Source organism: Mobula birostris, chromosome 14 (assembly GCF_030028105.1).
Source record: "Mobula birostris isolate sMobBir1 chromosome 14, sMobBir1.hap1, whole genome shotgun sequence".
Lineage (NCBI taxonomy): Eukaryota > Metazoa > Chordata > Chondrichthyes > Myliobatiformes > Myliobatidae > Mobula > Mobula birostris.
Window position 1 is genome coordinate 77,849,568 of NC_092383.1, and position 22,556 is coordinate 77,872,123.

The following is a 22,556-nucleotide window of genomic DNA, read 5'->3' on the forward strand; positions in this document are numbered from 1 at the left end:
TAAATATTGAGAACATGAGATGAAGAGTCATTGAAAGTGAGTCCATAGGTTCTGGGCACAGTTCAGTGGAGCAACAAGTGAAGTTGTCCTCTCAGATTCAGGAGTCTGATGGTTGAGGGATAACAACTGTTCTTGAACCTGGTAGTATGAGTCCTGAGGCTCCTGTACTTTTCTCACGATGACAGCAGCATGAGGAGAGCATAGCCTGAAGTGTGGGGACCTTGATGATAGATGCAGCAGTGCTCCGTGTGGATGTGCTCACTGGTGGGGAGGTCTTTACCTGTGATGGACTGGGTTGTATCCACTAATTTTTGTAGGCCTTTCCATTCAAGGGCATTGGTGTTTCCAAACCACGCCAGGATGAAACTAGTCAATATACTCTCCACAACACGTCTATAAAAGTTTGTCAAAGTTTTAGATGACATGTTGAACCTTTGCAAACTTCTAAGAAACTAGAGGTGTTCCCATGCTTTCTTCTTAATGGCACTTACGTGCTGGACTCATGACAGATCCTCTGAAATAATAACACTGAGGAATTTAAAGTTGCTGACCCTCTCCACCTCTGATTTGTCATTTAAGAATGCCTCATGGACCTTCAGTTTCCTCCTCCTGAAGTCTATCATCAGCTCCTTGGTCTTGCTGACATTGAGTAAGAAGTTGTTGCTGTGGCACCAGTCAACAAGATTTTCAATCTCTCTCCTTCATGTTGATTCGTCACCACCTTTAACTTGGTCCATGACAGTGGTGTCATCAACAAATTCGAATATGGCGTTAGAGCTATGCCTCGCCTCACAGTCATAAGTATGAAGCGAGTAGAGCAGGGGGCTAAGCACACAGCCTTGTGGTGCACCTGTGCTGATGGAAATTGTGGAGGAGATGTTATTGCTAATTCAAACTGACTGGGGTCTGCAATTGAGGAAATCAAGGATCCAGTTGTACAAGGAGGTATTGAATCCAAGGTCTTGATTAGTTTTCAGAGGATGATAGTATTGAATGCTGAGTCAATAAGGAGTATCCTGATGAGTGCATCTTTGTTGTCCAGATGTTCCAGAGTTGAGTGAAGAGCCTGCTGTTGACCCGTTGTGACGGTAAGCAAATTGGAGCAGATCCAAGTTGCTTCTCAGGCAGGAGTTAATATGTTCATCAGCAACCTCTCAAAGCACTTTATCACTGTGGATGTAAGTGCTACTGGACAATAGTCTTTGAGGCAACAAATTTCTTGGGCACTGGTATAATTAAAGCTTGCTTGAAGCAGGTGGGTACCTCAGACCGCCAAAGTGAAATATTAAAGATATTGGTGAACACTCCAAGCGGTTAATCAGTCCTGGTCTTCAGTACTTGGCCAGGTATCTCCTCTGGTGAGCTGCTTTCCGTGTGTTCACCCTCTTGAAGGATGGTCTCACATCGGCCTCAGAGACTGAAATCACAGGGTCACTGGGGGCTGTGGAAGCGGGAGACCCAAATATAAGTTGCCTGTGGTGTAGTGGTAGAATCTGGGGGTTGTTGAGGAGAATGTGGAGAGAATTTTGAAAACAAGGTTAACGTACGAGTAATGAGCATCGATGGTTTATGTTCAGCACAGACCTGTTTGTGTACTGTAGGAGTGAAGTGAAAGTTAAATTTGATTCTTCCTTGATATATATTAAAATGTGTAACACATGATGGAAGTTTGTAAGACAAAATGGCGTTAGTCTGGAATGTAGGAATGTTTTGAGAAAATACAAGGGAACCAGTCCACGGCAATGTTTGAACTTAGTGTGAGTACTAGTCTACAGCCCTGACAGCAGATAATGGTGAAAATACATGTTTGTTTGTGAAGGAGTGGATGATTCTGCAGGTGTAAATACCACCCGGTATTGTTGACGGGAAAGTATGAAGGTAAGTATTAGGTGCCATGGAGGCGTAGTCGTTAGTACGACGCCATTACAACTCGGGGTGTTCCGGAGTTCGAAGTTCATTGCCGACACCATCTGTAATGAAGTTCGTACATTCTCTGCGTGAATGCATGGTGTTTTCTCTCAGTGCTTTGGATTCCTTCCGTAGTCCAAAGACATACATCTAGTAGGTTAATTGGTCAGTGTAAACTGTCCTATGATTCGGCTAGTGTTAAATAGGCGGATTGCTGGGTGGTGTGGCCCACTGCACTGGAAGGGCCTGTTCTACACTGTCTCCCTCAATGAAAATATTAAAAAAATAAATAAAATAGTTTATGAAGAGTATAAAAAGGGGCAACTTCTTGGAATTTTCCCTCAGACTGGGTGCTAGGTTAGACAGAGAAGGCTGCGTTAAAGGCTGACGGACAACTGTGGTTCCCTCTGGCATTGTGTAGATCAGTTCAATAAGTGGATCATAAGTATTATTTTGTTTCCTTCTCTGCTTCATTCAGTATTCTTCCTTTTTATATTTTATTCTTTATATAATTCCAATAAAATACTTCTATTTATAAACTTTAACACGTGTACAATGCTTCCTTTGTGGATACCTCTTGCTGCAAAATCAGAAAAGACTAAGGAACAAATTTTTAAAATATTTTCTTCACAATCCGTTAATAAATCTATGATCTCTGTGCTGGAGGATTTGGCCATTTAATGATGTGGCGCTGAGAAATGGAATGAGAGCAAGCATAGACATCATTTTAAATCAGATGGGCTGAACAGCCTGTGCTGTAATTCAGAATAATTATTTGTCGACCATTCACAGGGTAAAGCTCAGAGGTGATTCTATCAACTTCAGAGGAAGGTCCTACCGTCCACGCAGGATGGCGCTGCTCGTGTCGTCCCAGCTACCTGGCCAGGAAAGCAGGAGCACTTCACCGTCTGGGAACGCTCCTCGATCTTGTTCTTGTTGCAGCATCGGTGGGCAGCAATCACCTCGCACGTACCGGCTTTAACATGAACCACTGCAAAGCAGAAAAGACAAAGTGAGGGGCAAGTTACCCAGCACTTCCTTGACTTGTGAACTGTACACTCCTGACACGGAAGAGCCCCGACTGAGATCTGAGAACCCACTCCACGTCTCTCGACAGGGCTCAGCGGGTGGTTCTCTTGCCTGTGGGTCAGTAGGTTGTTCATTCAAGACCTCAGTCCAGAGATGTGAACTCATAGGCTAGGTGGATTATCTACATTCAGTGGCCACTTTTATTGGGTACACCCTGTACCGAATAAAGTGGCCACTGATTGCATGTTTTTGGATTTTTGCTACTGTGGCCCATTCACTTCAAGGTTCAATGTGTTGAGCATTCAGACATGCTCTTCATAATGTGCAGTTATTTGAGTTCCTGTCACCTCCCTGTCAGCTTGAACCAGTCTAGCCATTCTCCCCTGACCTCTCCCATTAACAAGGCATCTTTGTCCACTGAACTGCTGGTCACTGGACTTTTTTTTGTTTATCGCACCATTCTCTGTAAACTCTAGAGACTGTTGTGTGTGAACAATCAGCATTTTCTGAGATGCTCAAACTACTGGCATCAACAATTACTCTATGGTCAAAGTCACATTTCTTCCATATTTTGGATGTTTGGTCTGAAAAACTGAAGCTCTTCATGCTTTTATGCATTAAGTTACTGCCACATGATTGGGTGATTAGATATTTGCATTAAGGAACAGGAGTGCAGGTATACCTAATAAACTGGCCACTGAGTATAGATCATCGTACAGGAGATGCTGTGGTGTGGGAAAAGTCACCTTTTAGATGAAATGCTTAAACCCAAGCTGCCATTTTGTTTTTCAGATCAATTCAAATCATTTCATGACTTCAAAATCATAGGGACAATCTGTTGTCCCATTCAAGATCAGGACTGAACTAATTCCGTATGCAGTAAAACTCTGCTAATCCAGCATCCCATTGCTCAGAGATTTTGATGTTTCTGAATCTGGCTCACTAATTAGCCTGGAACGTGAACTATTCATACAGACAGAAAGTGGCCTGTTTGTCCAGGCCTGTTGTCCATAGATCCTGGCACAGGGTCCGGACTGAAGGTTGGAGCCAGGAATGTGGGCAGCAGGTTTGTGGCAGAAACTGGGATTCAGGCTGCTTATGGGTATTACTGTATTTTGTTATGGATTTATTAAGTATGCCCACAAGAAAATGAATCTCATGGTTTTATGTGGTGACATACGTGTATTGTGATAATAAATTTACTTTGATCTTTTGATGCTTCCTGCTCCCAACACACCAAGTTCACTGAAAAAATTTCTGTACTACAGTGTAAATGTAGAAAGAAATTGTGTTTGGGCATCAATAACATCCTATAGTCTGATAAATTCTCAGGCTGCCAGATCATTAGAGTTTTACTGTACACACTTACATCTTTGGTAAATGAAAATCTAAAGAGAAATATTTAAAGATTAGCTTCATTTGTCTCATGTATATTAAAACATACAGTAAGGTACACAATTTGTGCCAACGACCAAAACAGTCTGAGGTGTGGTGGGTACAGCCTGCAAGTGTCACCACACTTCCGGCACCAAAATAGCAGGCCCATAACTCACTAACCCTAAGCCGTATGTCTTTGGAATGTGGGAGAAACCCGGAGCACCCAGAGGAAACCCACACAGTCATGTGGAGAACGTAGAGACTCTGCGTAGACAGCGCCAGGAAATGAATCAGAATCAGATTCAGTTTAATATCACCGGCATGTGTCGCAAAATTTGTTGTCTTGGCGGCAGCAATACGATGCAATACATAATAATAGGGAAAAAACTGTGAATTGCCGTAAAAACAACACATATATTGATAAGTTAAATTAAATAAGTAGTTAAAAAATAGACGTATAAAAAGTATTGAGGTAGTGTTCATGGGTTCATTGTCCATTCAGAAAGCAGATGGTCGAGGGGAAGGAGCTGTTCCTGACTCGTTGAGTGTGCGCCTTCACGCTTCTGTACCAATAGTACAGAAGATCTCCCAATGTGTCCAGTAAGAATGACACTGCTGCCAGAGGCTTGGCTAATGAATCCAAGGATACTGTATAGGCATTAAACTACAGTACTGTGCAAAAGTCTTAGGCACATATATATATATAGCCAGGGTGCCCAAGACTTTTGCACAGTACTGTAGTAATTTTATATATTGCACTGTACTGCTGATCCAACAAAAAAACAATTTCATGACATATGTGAGTGATGATAAACCTGATTCTGGTATGGGTCTCAGGGATGGGTATGTCTGCATCTACACCAGCCCCCACCCTCGCTCTCTTTCTCTACCGCCTGTCTCTCATCCCTCCTGCGGTGCTCCACCCTTGCCATTCCCAACATCGTTTGCTGCTGCCAGATTCACAAACTCGCTCTCCACTCCACATACATACATACATACAGACACACACACATACACACACCTAAAACTTTTACATAATACTGTACATAAATGGAGTTTGGATAGGTGAGAAATCCACTGCTCTATTGTGTGATCAACAGCTTTGACAGAAAAGACTTCAGAAGAAGAGGACCTAATGACTGATACAAGCTGGTTATGCAGGCAGCGGTAATTGTGCATCTGCTGTGCAAACATTTCATACACTGATCATATGAAAATGATTTTCACAGCAAATTACCTAGTGGAAACTTGCACTGATGGTGAAAATACACCAGCAAAAATACTGATCTGCCCTGGGACCAGCATGTAAGTGCCATTGAAAAGAAGGCACGACAGCTCCTCAACTTTCTTGGAAGCTTGTGCAGATTTAGCATGTCATCTAAAACTTTGACAAACTTCTATATATGCACATTGAAGAGTATCCTGACTGGTTGCATCATGGCCTGGTATGGAAACACCAATGCACAAGAATGGAAAAGCTTACAAAACTTACTGGATACAGCCCAGTCCAGCACAGGGGAAGCTCTCCCCACCATTAAACACATCTACAAGAAGGCAGTATCGATCATCAAGGACCCCCATTATCCAGGCTATTCTCTATTCTTGCTGTGCCATTGGGGAGGAGGTACAGGAGCCTTAGGTCCCACACCACCATGTTCAGGAACAGTTATTACCCTTCAACCATCAGGCTGCTGAACAAGCATGGTTAATTTAACACTTCAATGGTGAACTGCTTCCACAATCAATGGACTTATTTTCATGGAGTCTACAGCTCCTGTTATCAGTACAGTATTATTTATTTACTGTTTATTATCATTATTCTTTTTTTTTGTATTTGCACAGTTTGTCTTCATTTGCACATTGGTTATTTATCAGTGTTTGTGTATCATTTTTCATGATTCTATTGTATTTCTACTGTGAATGTCTGCAACAAAATTAATGTCAAGGCAGTATAGGGTGACATGTACGTACTTTGATAATAAAATTACTTTGTACTTTAAACTCTGAATGTGTTCAGAAATATGTGAATCTTTTGATGTCATAGATATTGATAAATATATAGATAAAACTATATCAATGTAAAAATATTGTTTCGTATCAGCAAGTGGTATGAAAGTTATAGGATTATTTCCACCTAAATCTTCAACATTTATGGAGACTACAGCTTTGGAACTAGGAATGAGAAGTCGGGCAAGATAGGCACAATGTCCCATTGAAACATCTGTTATATATTGACCATGCACAACATAGCAATTTCATTTATGGCTTAATCAATGAATAAAATAAATCAGTTCTTAAACATCAAAAATCTCACATTTGATCCTGCTGGTATCTATGGCATTGAAAAGTGTCAAATAATCTTATCCAATGCAAGGTACAAGTTTACAGTCATCGACAAGAATCTGAAGCAAGTGGGTAAGATTGACACAAATGGCTTTATAGATTATTGAGAGACATCCTGCATTTGTCAGTTTAAAATGGCAAAATGCTTTAATTCTTGTGAGGAAAAAAAGCCACATTTTCTCAATAGGCAAGTCTAAAACCAAACTAGTCAATCAAAGCAATCCCAATGGTGTAATTTCTTCACATAGGGGAAGTTTTCATAGCAAAAACCGCAGAGAGGAAATCTATATAGTTTCAAATCTTGTGTGAACAATGGAGAATTGAACTCACTTCATTTGTATGCATTCAGCAGCAACAGAAAGCAAGTCATTTCAAAATGAAATATATGGTTAAATGGTTCATAATCAATGTGAAAAATGAAGTTCAATTAGGGGTCGTTAGTTAAGTTTGTTCAAGTACCACTAAAGGAAACAGCACTTTATCTGTCAACATGTTCATACAAGGTTTCAAAGGGGCTAGGTTAGCCAATTTATCAATGGTTCTGGCAGTCAGGAGAGTTCCTCTGTGCACATAATTACATACACCTGCACAAATACACAGACACACACAATCAGTCATCATTGATGGATAAAGATTGGCTCAGGAAAATGAATCTTGAATGGAAAGAGGTGTTGAATATGAATGCATCAAAATCAAACTTTTACCTCCTGGTGGCAAAGCATTTTCTACTAGGTACAACATGTTGCAGTGCCCAAGTTATGGCCAAAGCCTAACTACGTAAGCCTTGACCTGTTCTATATGCATTGAAAAAACAAAAGTTTAATACATTAGTAATACACATGAAATGCTGGAGGAACTCAGCAGGCCAGACAGCATCTATGGAAAAGAGTAAACAATCAATTTTTTGGACTGAGAACCTTCTTCAAGACTGGAAAGAAGTGTTGAGAAGTCAGAGTAAGAAGGTGGGGGGGAGGGGAGGAAGAAATACAAGGTAGTAGGTGATAGGTGAAACCGGGAGGGGTGGAAGGGTGAAGTAGGGAACTGGGAAGTTGATTGGTGAAAGAGATGAATTGGAATGTAGTTCTAGTGCAGGGAAGCAAGAGTGACTGGTCAATACCAAATGAAGTGGTACCTGAAGAGGATAAGACTTTCACATGTTTTGTTGATTAAAAGGTGGCATTGCACATGCCAGTTGAAAAACATGGCTCATTTCTCAAGGATCATCATGCAGGCTTAGCAGAACCCAAAGTATTTGCCAGGCTAGATCTGCCACATCATCTGCTCAGTTGAACGAGACCCCAAAGCCTTAGACAATTAGTGCACATTAGGATCTTCATTGCTTCATACAACTATATTACGGTGTGAGAATATCACTGAAAATTCTTTGAGCTACTTAGGGCAAACACTACAAGCGCAGATCATTGCCCTTGGTCATGTGCAAATTGGCATTAGTACAACAGAGAATGTCTCTGAATATTAGAAATGTTTCATCATTAGCTACAATGTAGACTGTAAAAGAAACAAGCGTAAACCGAGCAGAGAGAAAGAGTTTACATTGGGTTAAAAGTAAATACAAATAGATAGAATTCAGTTCACTCCCCATCCCTGTCTTGACATGCTGGTCTGTGGTCTCCTCTACTGCTACAATAAGGCCACTCTCAGATTGGAGGAGCAACACCTCTTATTTCATCCAGGTAGCCCCCAACCTGATGGCACGAACATGGATTTCTCCGTTCCCCCTTCTCTCTTTTTCCATTTCCCATTTCTGGCTCTCCTCTCGTCCCTTCTCTTCTCCTCATCTGGTACTTCTCCTTCTTCCATTTCTCCCACGGTCCACTCTCCTTTCCTGAGAGATTCCGTCTTCACCAAGTAAAAGGTAAAAAGTCTTTTACCTTTTCCACCTATCACCTCCCAGCTCGCACTTCATTCCCCTTTCCCGCCTACCTTTACCAATAACCTGTACTCCTCCCCCTACTCCACCACCTTCTTATTCTAGCTTCTTCCCCCTTCCTTTCCTTTCAAGCAACGTTCTCTCTTTTTATTATATATTGCTGCGCAAACCAATCATTTCTCAGGAAATTTTTACACAGCCTGAAAACTGCGCATCACTTAGTATAAAAGAAAATTCCATCTGCATAACAGCAAAGGCTACGTGTGCGAGAGCATTTCAGTTACTGCGCGGCCACACACCTGTGCAGCTTACAGGGAACAACGCTTTCCACTCCAAATGAAGGGTCTTGGCCAAAATGTCAACAATTTATTTCTCTCCATCGACACTGCCTGGCCTGCTGAGTTTCTCCAGTACTGTGCACGTGCTACACTGGATTTCCAGCATCTGCAGAATCCTGTGTTTAAAACCAGTCAAAGATGAACTGAAATTATTTCAAAGCATCATATAGCAACATGCCAGATCTTGCAACAGTGCTGATGTCACACCATCAGTTACTGAAGAAAGACACAAAATAGAATTGAAGACAAAGAACATCCAATTGCATAGCAGGAACCACGGAAATAGGTCACTGTTAGTTTACTGTGATATAAAACATCTATCGAAGCTTGTATATAATGTTTCAAATTGTGGAGTAGGAATTGCAATCATAGAAGACCCACAGTGATTAAATCACTTATAATCATCACCCTTGCCATAAGAGTGCTCAACCTGAAGAAGAAGGAAGAAAAATTTCCTTTGGAATTAAAGAAAATGTGAATTCTTACTTATGTCACAGACAACACAAGCCTTTATTAGAAATTCCTGGTCTTAAGCTGGCAATGCTGGTAGTGGCTGTAACAAGAACGCAAAGGCCAGCCATACTCATATGTCAATAAGATTGCCTGAGTGAATAGAGAGCTCGGAAACAAACTGCATCCACAGATATGAGTTCAGACACAGGGAGTGAACACGTGATCCTCACAATAGTATTAATAGAAGGTGATCTTATGGCTGCAGCAAAGGAATAGACAGGAAAACAAATAAGATTTCATTCTAAACAAGTCCACAGAAAATCTTTAAGAGGATGGATTGAACGAGACAGAAGTTCAGATGAAGACATGGTACATGTTGTCAATAGAACAAAGTTGTTTTAAATGAGGGACAGGGAGTTTCACAACAAGAGTGTTGAAAAGAGGATTTTTGGAAGAGCTACATGCTGAGTATTCATGTATTGTGAGTTTCAGGACAACTGCCAAAGACCTTAAACATTTGCCTCAATTAAGATATTGTGAGCTCATAGATAAATATATCTTCCATTAAGCCATATCTCTGAATACAGATTTTTTTTGGATTCAGAATACTAATAGAGATGTTTCCAAAGAAATCAGTGATGATTTCAAAGGAAGCACTGAAGAAACAGGTCTTTAAGTTTAATAATACAACAAACATTAGCAAAGTTCAGAATCAGATTTATCATTACTGACATATGACATGATTTTTTTGTTTTGCGGCAACGGTGCAATGCAAAAACTTTAAAAACTATAAATTATACAATAAATAAATAGTGCAGAACAAAGGACTAGTGAGGTAGCGTTCATGGGTTCATGGACCATCTAGAAATCTGATGGTGGAGAGTAAGATGCTATTCCTGAATTGTTGACTATGGATCCACAGCAGGGGTTCCCAAACATTTTTTATTACATAGACCCTACCATTAACAAAGAGGTCTGTAGACCCTGGGTTGGAAACCCCTAATCTAAAGGCTCCTGTAGCTCATTCCTGAAGGTAGCTGGAAGACGAGGGTGTAACCCAAATGTTGATGGTCCTTAATGATGGATGCTGCCATCTTGAGGCATTCCTTCTTGAAGGTCTCCTCGATCATGGAGAAGGTTGGGCTCATGATGGACCTGACTAAGTCTATAACACAATGCTAGTCAGAAATGACACTGTCTGGCTCCCACTCCGCTGCCGTTTATTCCGCATCACCGCATTCAGTTGAAAGGAATCGTCTTGATGGTAAAGTGACTTCTTTCGTTAATTTATTTAGTATTAGTTTTCCTAATTAATTTAGATAAACGAAATATATCCTTGAATAAATACCACTTTTTAAAATTATGTATTTAATTATGGAAATAACTCAGAAAGTACGTAGCTCGGGTGGTTGATGATTGGTTGAGTTGTTCTCCTTGTTACATACACCTGTTAGGGTGCATTCTCCAGTTACCTTATAAGGTAACCATAGTCTTCAGCCAGGAGCAGATGTCATCAGGTGGTTCAACACTCTCCAGTTGATGGTGGCAGTGGTGGCCAAATCACTGCCCGTCTGCTCCTGGTTTCCAGCTTCCCTCCTCTCGCCTACTCCAAATCCAACAAGAGGCTCGTTCTGCCTCTTCCCCAATCCTACGAGCTGCTTGTTTTTTGCTCCTTTCGTCCAGGCCCAGATCTGACAACAACCACCATGCTGATTTGGCTGGGAAACCTCTGCAGCCAATCTTGGCAATCCATTTGCAAACATTTCACCATCATTCAAGGAGACATCATCAGTGTGCTGTTAATTGTGGTGTGTCCTCCAGATGTTTGGCTTTTATATACTTATCAATCAGTTGATTGGTCGTCATTACGGAAACTCAATTGTGAAGTAGGGAGGGGTACTCATCGCTGATTGGTTGCGTGGCAAACTCTGTATGATGTCTGGAATTTTGCCACATTGGTTTATCAACAGGATCAAGGTCTACATGTCTGCATATAGAATTGTTTGCGAAATTGTTTGTGAAACAGGGTGTAGGGTCTTCAGGTTTCAGTCTCTTGACACCACTCCATCTAAAATGAAAGCATTGACAGGAAAACCTTCAGTTCAGTTCAGGACAGCAGGACAGTAACAGGTTGGTACTGCCGCAGGGATTGGACGTGGAGCGCATGTAAGGATGTGCTCAAGCTGTTATACCTCTGCTGAGACACTAACGTGCAGAAGAGTCAGAACATGATTGAGATTTTGTTCAGCCAAGTCTTGAGGGAGAGAGGAAGAGAAGCTGTTCAGTCTGAAACAAAACTATGACTAAAGCCATCAAGGAAAATAACTCAAATGACAAAATAGAGTCCGTGTGTTCACACCACCAAATAACTCTGACACTCAATAATGGAACGTAGGAGGGATAGTTGAAGTACGTGCCACAAAGAAAAGCCTTGCAAAAATAGGAGGCAGAATCAGGAACAAGTGGAATAACTGAAGATGGAATCTCATGTGGATAGGGTGGTGAAGAAAGCTTTTGGTTTGCTGGCCTTTATTAATCAGAGCATTGAGTATAGGAGTTGGGATGTGATGTTGAATTTGTATAAGGCATTGGTAAGGCCAAATCTGGAGTATTGTGTACAGTTCTGGTCACCGAATTACAGTATAGGAAGGATGTCAATAAAATTGAGAGAATACAGAGGAGGTTTACTAAAATGTCGCCTGGGTTTCATCTCCTAAGCTACAGAAAAAGATTGAACAATTTAGGTCTTTATTCTTTGGAGCGTAGAAGGTTGAGAGGAGACTTGATAGAGGTGTTTAACATTATGAGGGGGATTGATAGAGTTGACGTGGTTAGACTTTTTCCATTGAGAGTGGGGAAGATTCAAACAAGAGGGCATGGGTTGAGAATTAGAGGACAAAAATTTAGGGGTAACATGAGGGGGAACTTCTTTACTCAGAGAGTGGTAGCTGTGTGGAATGAGCTTCCAGCAGAAGTGGTTGAGGCAGATTCGATGTTGTCGTTTAAAGTTAAATTGGATAGATATGTGGACAGGAAAGGAATGGAGGGTTATGGGCTGAGTGCAGGTCGGTGGGAATAGGATAGGGTAAGAGCTTGGCACAGATTAGAAGGGCCGAGATGGCCTGTTTCCGTGCTGTAATTGTTATATGGTTATATGGTTATAAGTGTGTAAGTTAAAATTCCAGCAAGAGTTGCAAGAGAACAACGAAGTTAAGTGATCATGAGTATATTTCAGAAGCTGATCCAATGAAGACTGTGGAAGAATTCTATTGAATTGTGACAAGTTATACCTTCTTCATTAAGTCAATGCCAGTAACACATTCCTATGAGGAGATTAACTACTTTCAGAAAACCTCTGAATATGTAAGAAATTTTAATATGAAAATTACAAAAGAGGAAAGCAATCTAGTGCATTTTAATGTATTTATACACAGATCAGGTTGAATGAACAAGATTCAAATGTTTTACAAACACAAGAAAACCTGCAGATGCTGGAAATCCAAAGAAACACACACAAAATGCTGGAGGACCTCAGCAGGCCAGGTAGCATCAATGGAAAGCTTCTCCTCTTCTTCCCGAAGAAAGGCCTTGGTCCAAAATGCCGACTGTTTTCTCTTTTCCATAGATGTTGCCTGGCTTGCTGAGTTCCTTCAGCATTTTATGTGTGTTGCCTTAAATGCTTTAGCAGCTTTCTTTGTCTTTTCAATATCCTTAATCATATCTGTATCACCGACCGTCAGGACTAGTAAGATATGTCAGCACTCCACAGGTACTAACACTCTAGCAATGTGGAGCTCCCTCTGTGCATGTCTCTGACAGTGTGAGGTTCCCTCTGTACAGATTCCCTGACTGCTTGACGCTCCCTCAATCATAACTCGTGCACAGTGTGATGCTCTGCCAGTTCAGAATCTGTGAGCATCTTGCTCCCTCACAATTGACTGTCCAACAGGACAGTTTTCCCTCAACTTCGATAAGCAAAATCACTTTGCTTACTGTACGAACTTTAAAATCAGCCTGCAAATATTTGTATTGTGTTAATTCTCTTTTTACAATTGATACATTTTTTTGGATTGATTATCCCTTCATAAAATTAACCAGTTCCCAGCAAACATTCAGTATTTTATCAGTTATTGTTTATATGAAGTTGATATAATTTTAATCTCTGGGAGCTTGATGTAAAAGACATCATCACTACCTTGGTGACTGGGAAGATGAACTCTACATTGTTCGTTGTTTTAACCTTCATTAAGACATTTTATAAATGGATACGTGTACTAATCATCAATAGATTTCAAGTAAACCAAAGGATCCCAACCAATACTACTGCAGTCTTTGAAGTTAAGTGTCCCTGTTAACTTAAGGTAAGTGAAGGTGAGTTGGTGTTTAACCAAAGATTTCCAACAGACAAATTTTAATGGGCAGATTTATTCCTGTTTCTTTTAGAGAGATTGAACGCACTGATTCAGCATTAATCATTTAGGATTTGCCATAGGTGGTGGGGTCTATGTTAAAAATGCTGGACCCTGAATTCCGACCATGGAGCGCTTAGAATTCAACAAGAAAGCAGCATACATCATCAACACCCCCCCCCCACCCAACTATCCAAGCCTTACTCTCTTCTCATTACCTCCATCAGGTTGGAGGTAAAGAAGCCTTAGGTACCACACCATCAGGTTCAGGAATAGTTATTACACTACAACTATCAGGCTCCTGAACCAGTGTGAATAACTTCAATCACCACTTCTCTGAAGTGATTGTACGACCTACTCATTTTCAAATACTCTTTACAACTCATGTTCTCAGTATTATTTACTTTATTTGTATAGTCTGTCTTCTTTTGCACGTTGGTTGTTTGTCAGTCTTTACCCGTTCTTGTATAGTTTTTCATAAATTCTATGGTATTTCTTTCTTCTAACCTGTAAGTGCCGGCAAGAAAATTAATCTTAATGTTGTATATGGTAACGTATGCTGTACATCCTTTGATAACAAATTTACTTTGAACTTTATATTATGTCCTGTTTAACCAGTTAAGACTTGGATCAAAGTACATAGCAACACACATCAGGAGTATAATCAGACACAATTTGGCGCAGACCACACATTGGGAAACAGTAAGAATGAAGACCAAAAGCTTGGTCAAATGGCAGATTTAAAGACTGTAACAACATCTAAAGAGTCGCTTTGACAGGTAGAATGGTGGAGAGTTGGAGAGGTTTGGTGAGGGAATCCTCACCAATGCCTCAGCTGTCAGCAGTGGGGCAGGAAAATTGTGTAACGTTCCGTTATTTTGGCTCGTGTATGTCTAGGGGAAATCCCGCCCAGCACCTGCTTCAGCAGTCCCCTCAGGGTCAATCGTCGCCCGAATCAATCACAAACATCAATCATCAGCCAGCACACCCAGTAAATTTTAACACATACACTTTATAGATATTACTAATTCTAGGGCATTAATATACATTTGATACAGAGAGGAAAGTAATGAAAAAAAAGCGCCAACACTTATTCAAAGTCCAAGTTCTTCGCGCGCTACCGTTGGAGCTCAAGTTCGACGTCAGACGACCACCCGAATTCCGTCGACCCACGGCTCGGGACCACCCGAAGTGATCGACCGGAGCCTCTCCGCACGTCCGCCGTCCTCCTCGTCTCTCCTCCCGACTCCCCGCCAAAACTCAGTCCACAGTCATATCATACAGCATGGCATCCGAAAACAAAACGATACATAACCACCCATTGGCTAATAGCACCCTCTTATCACCCTCTAAACCACAATAAACTGCTAGCGCAAACTCTCTGCAGCGTTAAAACACAACAAAGCCGCATTCCACAGATTAACATAACAAAAATCGCCATTTTAAATGTAACAAAAGAAAGACCCCGTACACTCTCCCCCCACCTAAAAAAGTCATGCCCTCATGACGTTAACAGAATTCACTAGTACTCCTTGTAAAACACAAAACCCAACCCAGGTGCATAAAGCAGTGACATAACTTTGCAGGGCAGTAGAGATCACACCCTGCTCTCCCGGCGCTATATAAGTGAGTCTTTCCGGGGGATGCCTACTCCTCTGAGGCCTCAGGACTTCCTCTGTGGACTCTCCCTGTTCAGACACCCCAGGTGACCCCTCGAGCCTATCTGTCGGACCTTCCCCTTCACCGGGATCCCTCTGCCCCGGTGAGCCCTCTGGCTCGGGTTCTGCCTCCACCCTCTCCTCCCCCAATGCCGGCTGTAATACAGGCGGCTCTGCAACACCCTCCCTCGGTCCCCCTGACTCAGTGATGGAAGGGCCAAGAGTCTCTTCTCCTGGCACCGGGGAATCAGCGAACGGAAGCAGGTACCACACGTCCGAATCATCATCTTCCGATGACGTATCCCTTCTCGAGGTGGGGACCGGCCCCGTTTTCTTCGCAGCGGCCTCTTCCCGCGCCCCGCGCCCTCGCAGAGTCCTCGTACTAGGAGTAAACTCCCATTCGGGCTCTGGGTCCATCTTCACCTCTCGACCCAGAGGCAACAGGTGGTTCCGATGGAGTACCTTGACAGGCCCCTGCCCGCCCTCAGGTCTCACCCGGTAAACCGGGAGATTCGGCATCTGACTCTCCACCACATATGGGGTGGCTGCCCAACGGTCCGCCAACTTGTGCTTACCCTGTAGTCCTAAATTCCGGATAAGGACTCGGTCTCCCGGCAATAGCTGGACGAACTTTACCTTCTGATCATACCTCCTTTTATTCCGCTGGTTCTGCTTGGTGGCTGCCGCCCCAGCCAACTCGTACGCCCTTTTCAACTCTCTCCTCATATCGGACACGTACTTCAGACATGGCTTCGAAGGTATTTCCTCCGCTTCAGTCCCAAAACACAGATCAATGGGCAACCTCGCTTCCCGTCCGAACATCAGATAGTAGGGCGAGTACCCCGTAGCATCATTGCGAGTACAATTGTAACAATGAACCAAATGGGCGATGTGCTGACTCCACTTACTCTTCCGTCCAATCTCCAAGGTGCCGAGCATGTCCAGCAGGGTCCGGTTAAACCTCTCGGGCTGAGGATCACCCTGCGGGTGATAGGGGGTGGTTCTGGACTTTTCAACCCCAAGCATATCCAGCAATTCATGGATAAGCCTGCTCTCGAAGTCCCGTCCCTGATCACTGTGGATCCGCCGGGGAAGGCCATAATGAACAAAGTACTTCTCCCATAACACCTTCGCCACTGTAGTCGCTTTCTGATCCTTAGTAGGAAAAGCCTGCGCATATCTAGTGTAGTGATCCGTGAGGACCAAAACATTCGCGGTATTGCTGGTGTCCGGCTCAATAGACAGGAAATCCATACACACCAGGTCCATGGGTCCTGCACTCTGCAAGTGGGATAACGGAGCCGCCTGCGCAGGCAAGGTCTTCCTCCTGACGCAACGGCTACAGGTCTTACAGTATTCTTCCACCTCCCCCCTCATCCGGGGCCAGTAAAACCGGTCCTTGACTAATCCATAGGTCTTCTCTACCCCTAAGTGCCCGGAATCATCATGTAGAGCCTGAAGCACAGCCTTTCGATACTTCTCGGGCATGACCAGCTGCCAGCGCCGGGGGTGGTCCGGAGGCGACGTGACTCGGTACAGGACGTGGTTCTTCAGCTTCAACCGGGGCCACTCCTTCAGTAGTAGAGGAACGGAGGCATGTTTCGCCTTCTCCACCTGCCCCATATCACCCTGGCTAACCGCGTACCAGATAGTGCCAAGGCTTGGGTCATCACGCTGAGCCGCCTGTACTTCCTGGTGACTCAACTCCGGCAGCTGCCGGTTCCTCAGAGCAGTCACATTACAGTAACCAGTGGGCAGCGCGTCACCGTCAGCCCCCAGTTGATCTACTGCCCGATCCGTTCCCATCTGTGCTCCTACTTCCCCGTCGCTCCCAACTTGACACATGGCCTTTACTCCCTGGGCAGGGACACTCTTCCACTCCTCGGCCGTGCCCGACTCGTCGTGCGCCCGACGAGACAGGGCATCTGCATCGATGTTCCGACTCCCCGGGCGGTACTTCAGGCTGAACTCATAGGCAGACAAGGCTGCTAACCACCGGTGCCCAGTAGCGTCCAGCTTCGCCGAAGTCAGGATATAAGTGAGGGGGTTGTTATCAGTTCTCACTTCAAACTGGGCCCCGTATAGGTAGTCACTCAACTTGTCTACCACCGCCCATTTCAATGCCAAGAACTCCAGCTTGTGAGTGGGATAGTTTCTCTCAGATGGCGACAAGCTCCGACTGACAAACGCCACTGGCCTCAATCCGTTTCCCTGTTCCTGGTACAGAACAGCCCCCAGACCGTCGTGACTGGCATCAGTGTGTAGAACATACGGCTTCCGGGGATCAGCAAAAGCCAACACTGGGGCCTGTGTCAGCGCCCTTTTTAGAGATTGGAACGCCTCCTCACATTGAGCATCCCACCTCACTCCAAAAGGCTCCCCCGGGTTCAAGTATCCTCCTACCTCCGACCCTCGGTCTCCCTTCCTCCTCCTCCCCACAGGTGGATAGCCACACAGCAGCTGGTTCAATGGATGACTCATTTTCGCATATCCCTTCACGAACCGCCGGTAATATCCGCAAAACCCCAAAAACGAGCGTAAGGCGCTCACCTTCTGAGGTCTCGGCCAGGTGGTGACTGCGGCTATCTTACCCGGATCGGTGGCCACTCCATTTCGCGAGATTATGTGCCCGACATAGCTGACCGACGTCTTACAGAACTGGCATTTATCCAGGGAAAGTTTTAACCCTTCCTCTTTCAGCCGACTCAGCACCTTCAGCAGCCGCTCCTCATGTTCCTCCAACGTAGATCCAAACACTATCAGGTCGTCCAGGTACACCAATACCTCCAGCAGGTTCATGTCCCCCACTGTCCGCTCCATGAGCCGCTGAAAGGTGGCTGGGGCCCCCGAGATACCTTGGGGCATTCGTTCGAACTGGAAAAACCCCAGGGGACAGATAAAGGCTGTCTTCTCCTTATCAGTCTCGCTCATCGGAATCTGGTAATACCCACTCCGCAAATCCAATACACTGAACCACTGTGCACCACTTAGACAGGCCAATGCATCTTCCACCCTCGGGACCGTATATTGGTCAGGAACAGTGCGGCGGTTCAGGGTCCTATAGTCCACGCACATGCGTACCTTCCCATTTTTCTTCCTTGCCACCACTATGGGGGACGCATATGGGCTTCGGGACTCCGCAATAATCCCTGCATCTTTCAACTGCCGCAAGTGCTGCCGCACATCCTCCACATCTGCTGGGGCCAACCGCCGCGACCTCTCCCTAAACGGGGTGTCATTTGTTACCCGAATGGTGTGCCGAGTGCTCTTGGAAAACCCTACATCAAACTCGCCCTGAGAAAAGACATCCCCTAACTTCAGCATCTTCTCCACCAGCCTGCTCTTATACGCCGGCGGTACAGGGGAGTTTTCAAAATTAAAGGCCTCCTCGGTCAGCCGCCCCCCGTCTCCCAATAGTTCTCTTCCAGTGGGCTTCACGGGGGCGCTGGACATCACCGTCACCGGGAACAAGTGCGCGAGGGGCATCCCGCGCTTAAAGGTGATCTCCCTCTCCGTTATGTTCCGTATCATCACCCCCATCCGCCGTGCCTGTACAGCTGAGGGCCTCTGCAATTCAGGTCTCACCAGCGCCCCAGCCGGGAACCAGGACTCCCTTTCCAGGTCGTCGGGGGCGTCTACTAGCAGGGCCTCTCCCGGCGGCAATCCGGGGAATCTGGGGGTTCCCATCACTAATGCCGCCTCCCCTGGCTGTATCACCTTAGGCCTCGCCTGAGTGCACCACACCGTCCCTCGTTTGCACTCCGGGTCCAGCCCCTGGGGGTCACTCACTCCTTCGTACACTCCTCGGAACACGGGGTGTACCGAGAGGGTCTCCAAAAAGTTCTCCCCCCCCCCTTCTTCTTACAGGCTCCCAAGAGCCGTCGCACCAGAGGGGAGTTAGTCCCCACCAACAGGGCAGCACCACCGGTCTCCACCGGGTCCGGACAAACCAACACCAGCGTCTCAAAGGCTTCCGATACTCCCACATCTCCCTCTGAAAATTCCAATCTCACTGACAAGTATCCATCGTACGGGTAATCACCATCACTTATGCCCCAAATCTCCAATGCGTTAAACGGAGTTACTGCCAAATGCTTCAGATATTTGTGGTAGAACGACCGGTACAGTAAGGTAACCTGCGACCCGGTGTCAAGGATGGCTTTCGCAAAGATTCCCTCTATCCGTAGGGACACGCTGGAACGGGGTCCCACCAGCCCATCAGGAATTTGGGCTTGTTCGTTCCGGGGTTCCATAGGGGTTTTCTGGGAACGTGTTCCTCCCGAGACTCCAGTCCGTTCCCTCACTGAGCCTCTCTTAAGTTTCCCGACACCTCTCCCTTCTTGGTGGCCTGGGGGCCCTCCCCCCTCGGCGCATTTCGTCTCTCACAATCCTTCCGTAAGTGGCCAGCTTCCCCACAGTGGTAGCACGCCCCCGGCCACTCACATTCCCGGCGGAAATGCCCCTCTCTCCCACAGTTATAGCACCCACTACTCGCCGCCTCTCTCCTCCCGATACGGGCCCCCGAGGACCCCTTGGATTTCTCTGGTCCCATCCCGGCTACCACCTCCTGAACCGCTGAAGACCGTCCCTGAGGGTCCGAGCCCCCTGGTCGGCCCAAAGCACACTCCTCGGCCCGTACCTCTCGGATCAGCCGTCCGAATGATGGAGGGGAGCTCTGCTTAAATGACTGCCGTACACTCCAAGCCACCCTGTCATCCTCCCGGGAACCGCTACATATCTGGCTCATCCTTAACTCCGCCACATCGTCCTCCCTCACTATACCTCGTCGCAGCAACCCCGTAAGCTTTCCTTCCAGCCTGAAAGCATAGTCGGAGAGCTTTTCCCCTCTTCTCTGCCCCATCCGTTGAAACTCTGCTAAATTCCGCCAGGGATCCCCTGACAGTCCAAACACTTCCTCCAAAGCGTCTAAACACTCCGATAGGGAAGCCAAGGGGCGTGCCGCTCTCAGATCGCGGACCTCCCGGGCTGCCCCGCCCCTTAAGCTTTCCACCAATCGCTGTCTCTTTTCCTCATCCGAAACTGGCCACACCTCTAACAATTGGGATGTATCTTCAACCCAGGTCTCATAGTCATCCTCCCCTTCCGGGGTGGGCTTGGCTCCCGAGAAAATTCTCAGCTTCGGGCGGTGCACCTCAACCCTTCTCGCCAGGGAGGTAATGGCAGCCGTTAACTCGGCAGTCTCCTCAAGCCCATGGGGGCGAGGCCTGGCCAAACCTTTCCACTCCACACCTCTACCTCTTGCTACGGGCACCCGGCCGGGGGCCTCATCTAGCTCCTCCTCCTCCGGCACCTCCTCACTTGCGTCCTCGGGGAGGGTATGGAGATCCCACGGCCCCGCCTCCCCCTGGACATGGACTGTCGCTGGTAATTCTAAAGTCACGACGTCGGCACTCGCCCGCACCAACATCCAGCTAGCTTCCAGTTCTTTCCCACCCCTTCTAGCTACAAGTTCTACCTGCCCGATACCTTTAATCAAACTCAACCCTCGCACCAGTACCTCTGCCGGAATGCGATAATCGACCCCACTTACCACACACGCATGATTCACCGGTACCTCCTCCATTTCACACCAACTTACAATCTTATCTCGCTCCATCTTCACACCACTTACCGCAACCACAAGTACAACTTTCCCGAAAAAAAAATCCAAATCCCGGACGAGCCCCCACTTGTAACGTTCCGTTATTTTGGCTCGTGTATGTCTAGGGGAAATCCCGCCCAGCACCTGCTTCAGCAGTCCCCTCAGGGTCAATCGTCGCCCGAATCAATCACAAACATCAATCATCAGCCAGCACACCCAGTAAATTTTAACACATACACTTTATAGATATTACTAATTCTAGGGCATTAATATACATTTGATACAGAGAGGAAAGTAATGAAAAAAAAGCGCCAACACTTATTCAAAGTCCAAGTTCTTCGCGCGCTACCGTTGGAGCTCAAGTTCGACGTCAGACGACCACCCGAATTCCGTCGACCCACGGCTCGGGACCACCCGAAGTGATCGACCGGAGCCTCTCCGCACGTCCGCCGTCCTCCTCGTCTCTCCTCCCGACTCCCCGCCAAAACTCAGTCCACAGTCATATCATACAGCATGGCATCCGAAAACAAAACGATACATAACCACCCATTGGCTAATAGCACCCTCTTATCACCCTCTAAACCACAATAAACTGCTAGCGCAAACTCTCTGCAGCGTTAAAACACAACAAAGCCGCATTCCACAGATTAACATAACAAAAATCGCCATTTTAAATGTAACAAAAGAAAGACCCCGTACAATTGGAAAAATGGAAACAGCTGGAACTAGAAGGGCATGATTTCCTCAAAGGTTACTTAGGTCAAGGAGATTACAGAGACAGGGAATAAGATGAGCAGAGAATGGGCTGAACACCAGAATGAAAATATTAACAATTAAGACATATCTGAGTCTGGTATCATTGCAGTTCACTAAACATATTGATAGTTGGTTATTAAGACACTGCAAGTCTAGATGAGCTGAGGTGGGGGTGGTGTCAGGTGATGTTATACCTTGCCATTGGGAGGTTATAAAGGCTGACTCTCAGCGTTAGGTTCACTCGAATATCAAGGGTCCAGTTATCACACTCTGCCTGACAAAGTGTCTGGGGAGCAGCTGTTCTAGAAAACTATGGTGTTCTACTATCTTCCAGATGATTCACCAGCTAAACAAATGTCACTCCACTGTTTAAGAAAGGAGGAAGGCAGCAGAAAGGAAATTATAGACCAGTTAGCCTGACCTCAGTGGTTGGTAAGATGTTAAAGTCAATTGTTAAGGATGAGGTGATGGAGTACTTGGTAACAGAGGACAAGATAGTAGAAAGTCAGCATGGTTTCCTTCAGGGAAAATCCTGCCTGATGAACCAGTTGGAATTCTTTGAGGAGATTAAAAGTAGGATAGATAAAGGGGATGCAGTGGATGTTGTATTTTTGGACTTTCAGAAGGGCTTTGACAAGGTGCCACACATGAGGCTGCTTACCAAGTTAACAGCCTATGCTATTACAGGAAAGTTACTAACATAGTTAGAGCATTGGCTGACTGGTAGGAGGCAGCGAGTGGGAATAAAAGGATCCTTTCCTGGTTGGCTGCCACTGACTAGTGGTGTTCCAC

At 45.4% G+C, this 22,556-nt stretch overlaps 1 protein-coding gene across 1 annotated transcript in view; it reads right to left on the reverse strand.

The window, feature by feature from the left end:
• tafa3b (TAFA chemokine like family member 3b) overlaps positions 1–22,556 on the reverse strand; it is a 112,920-nt gene that overhangs the window by 22,189 nt on the left and 68,175 nt on the right. The window contains exon 3 of the mRNA XM_072277788.1: positions 2,747–2,899. Coding sequence (XP_072133889.1) covers positions 2,747–2,899 — 153 coding nt within the window. The remainder of the gene's footprint in view (positions 1–2,746; positions 2,900–22,556) is intronic.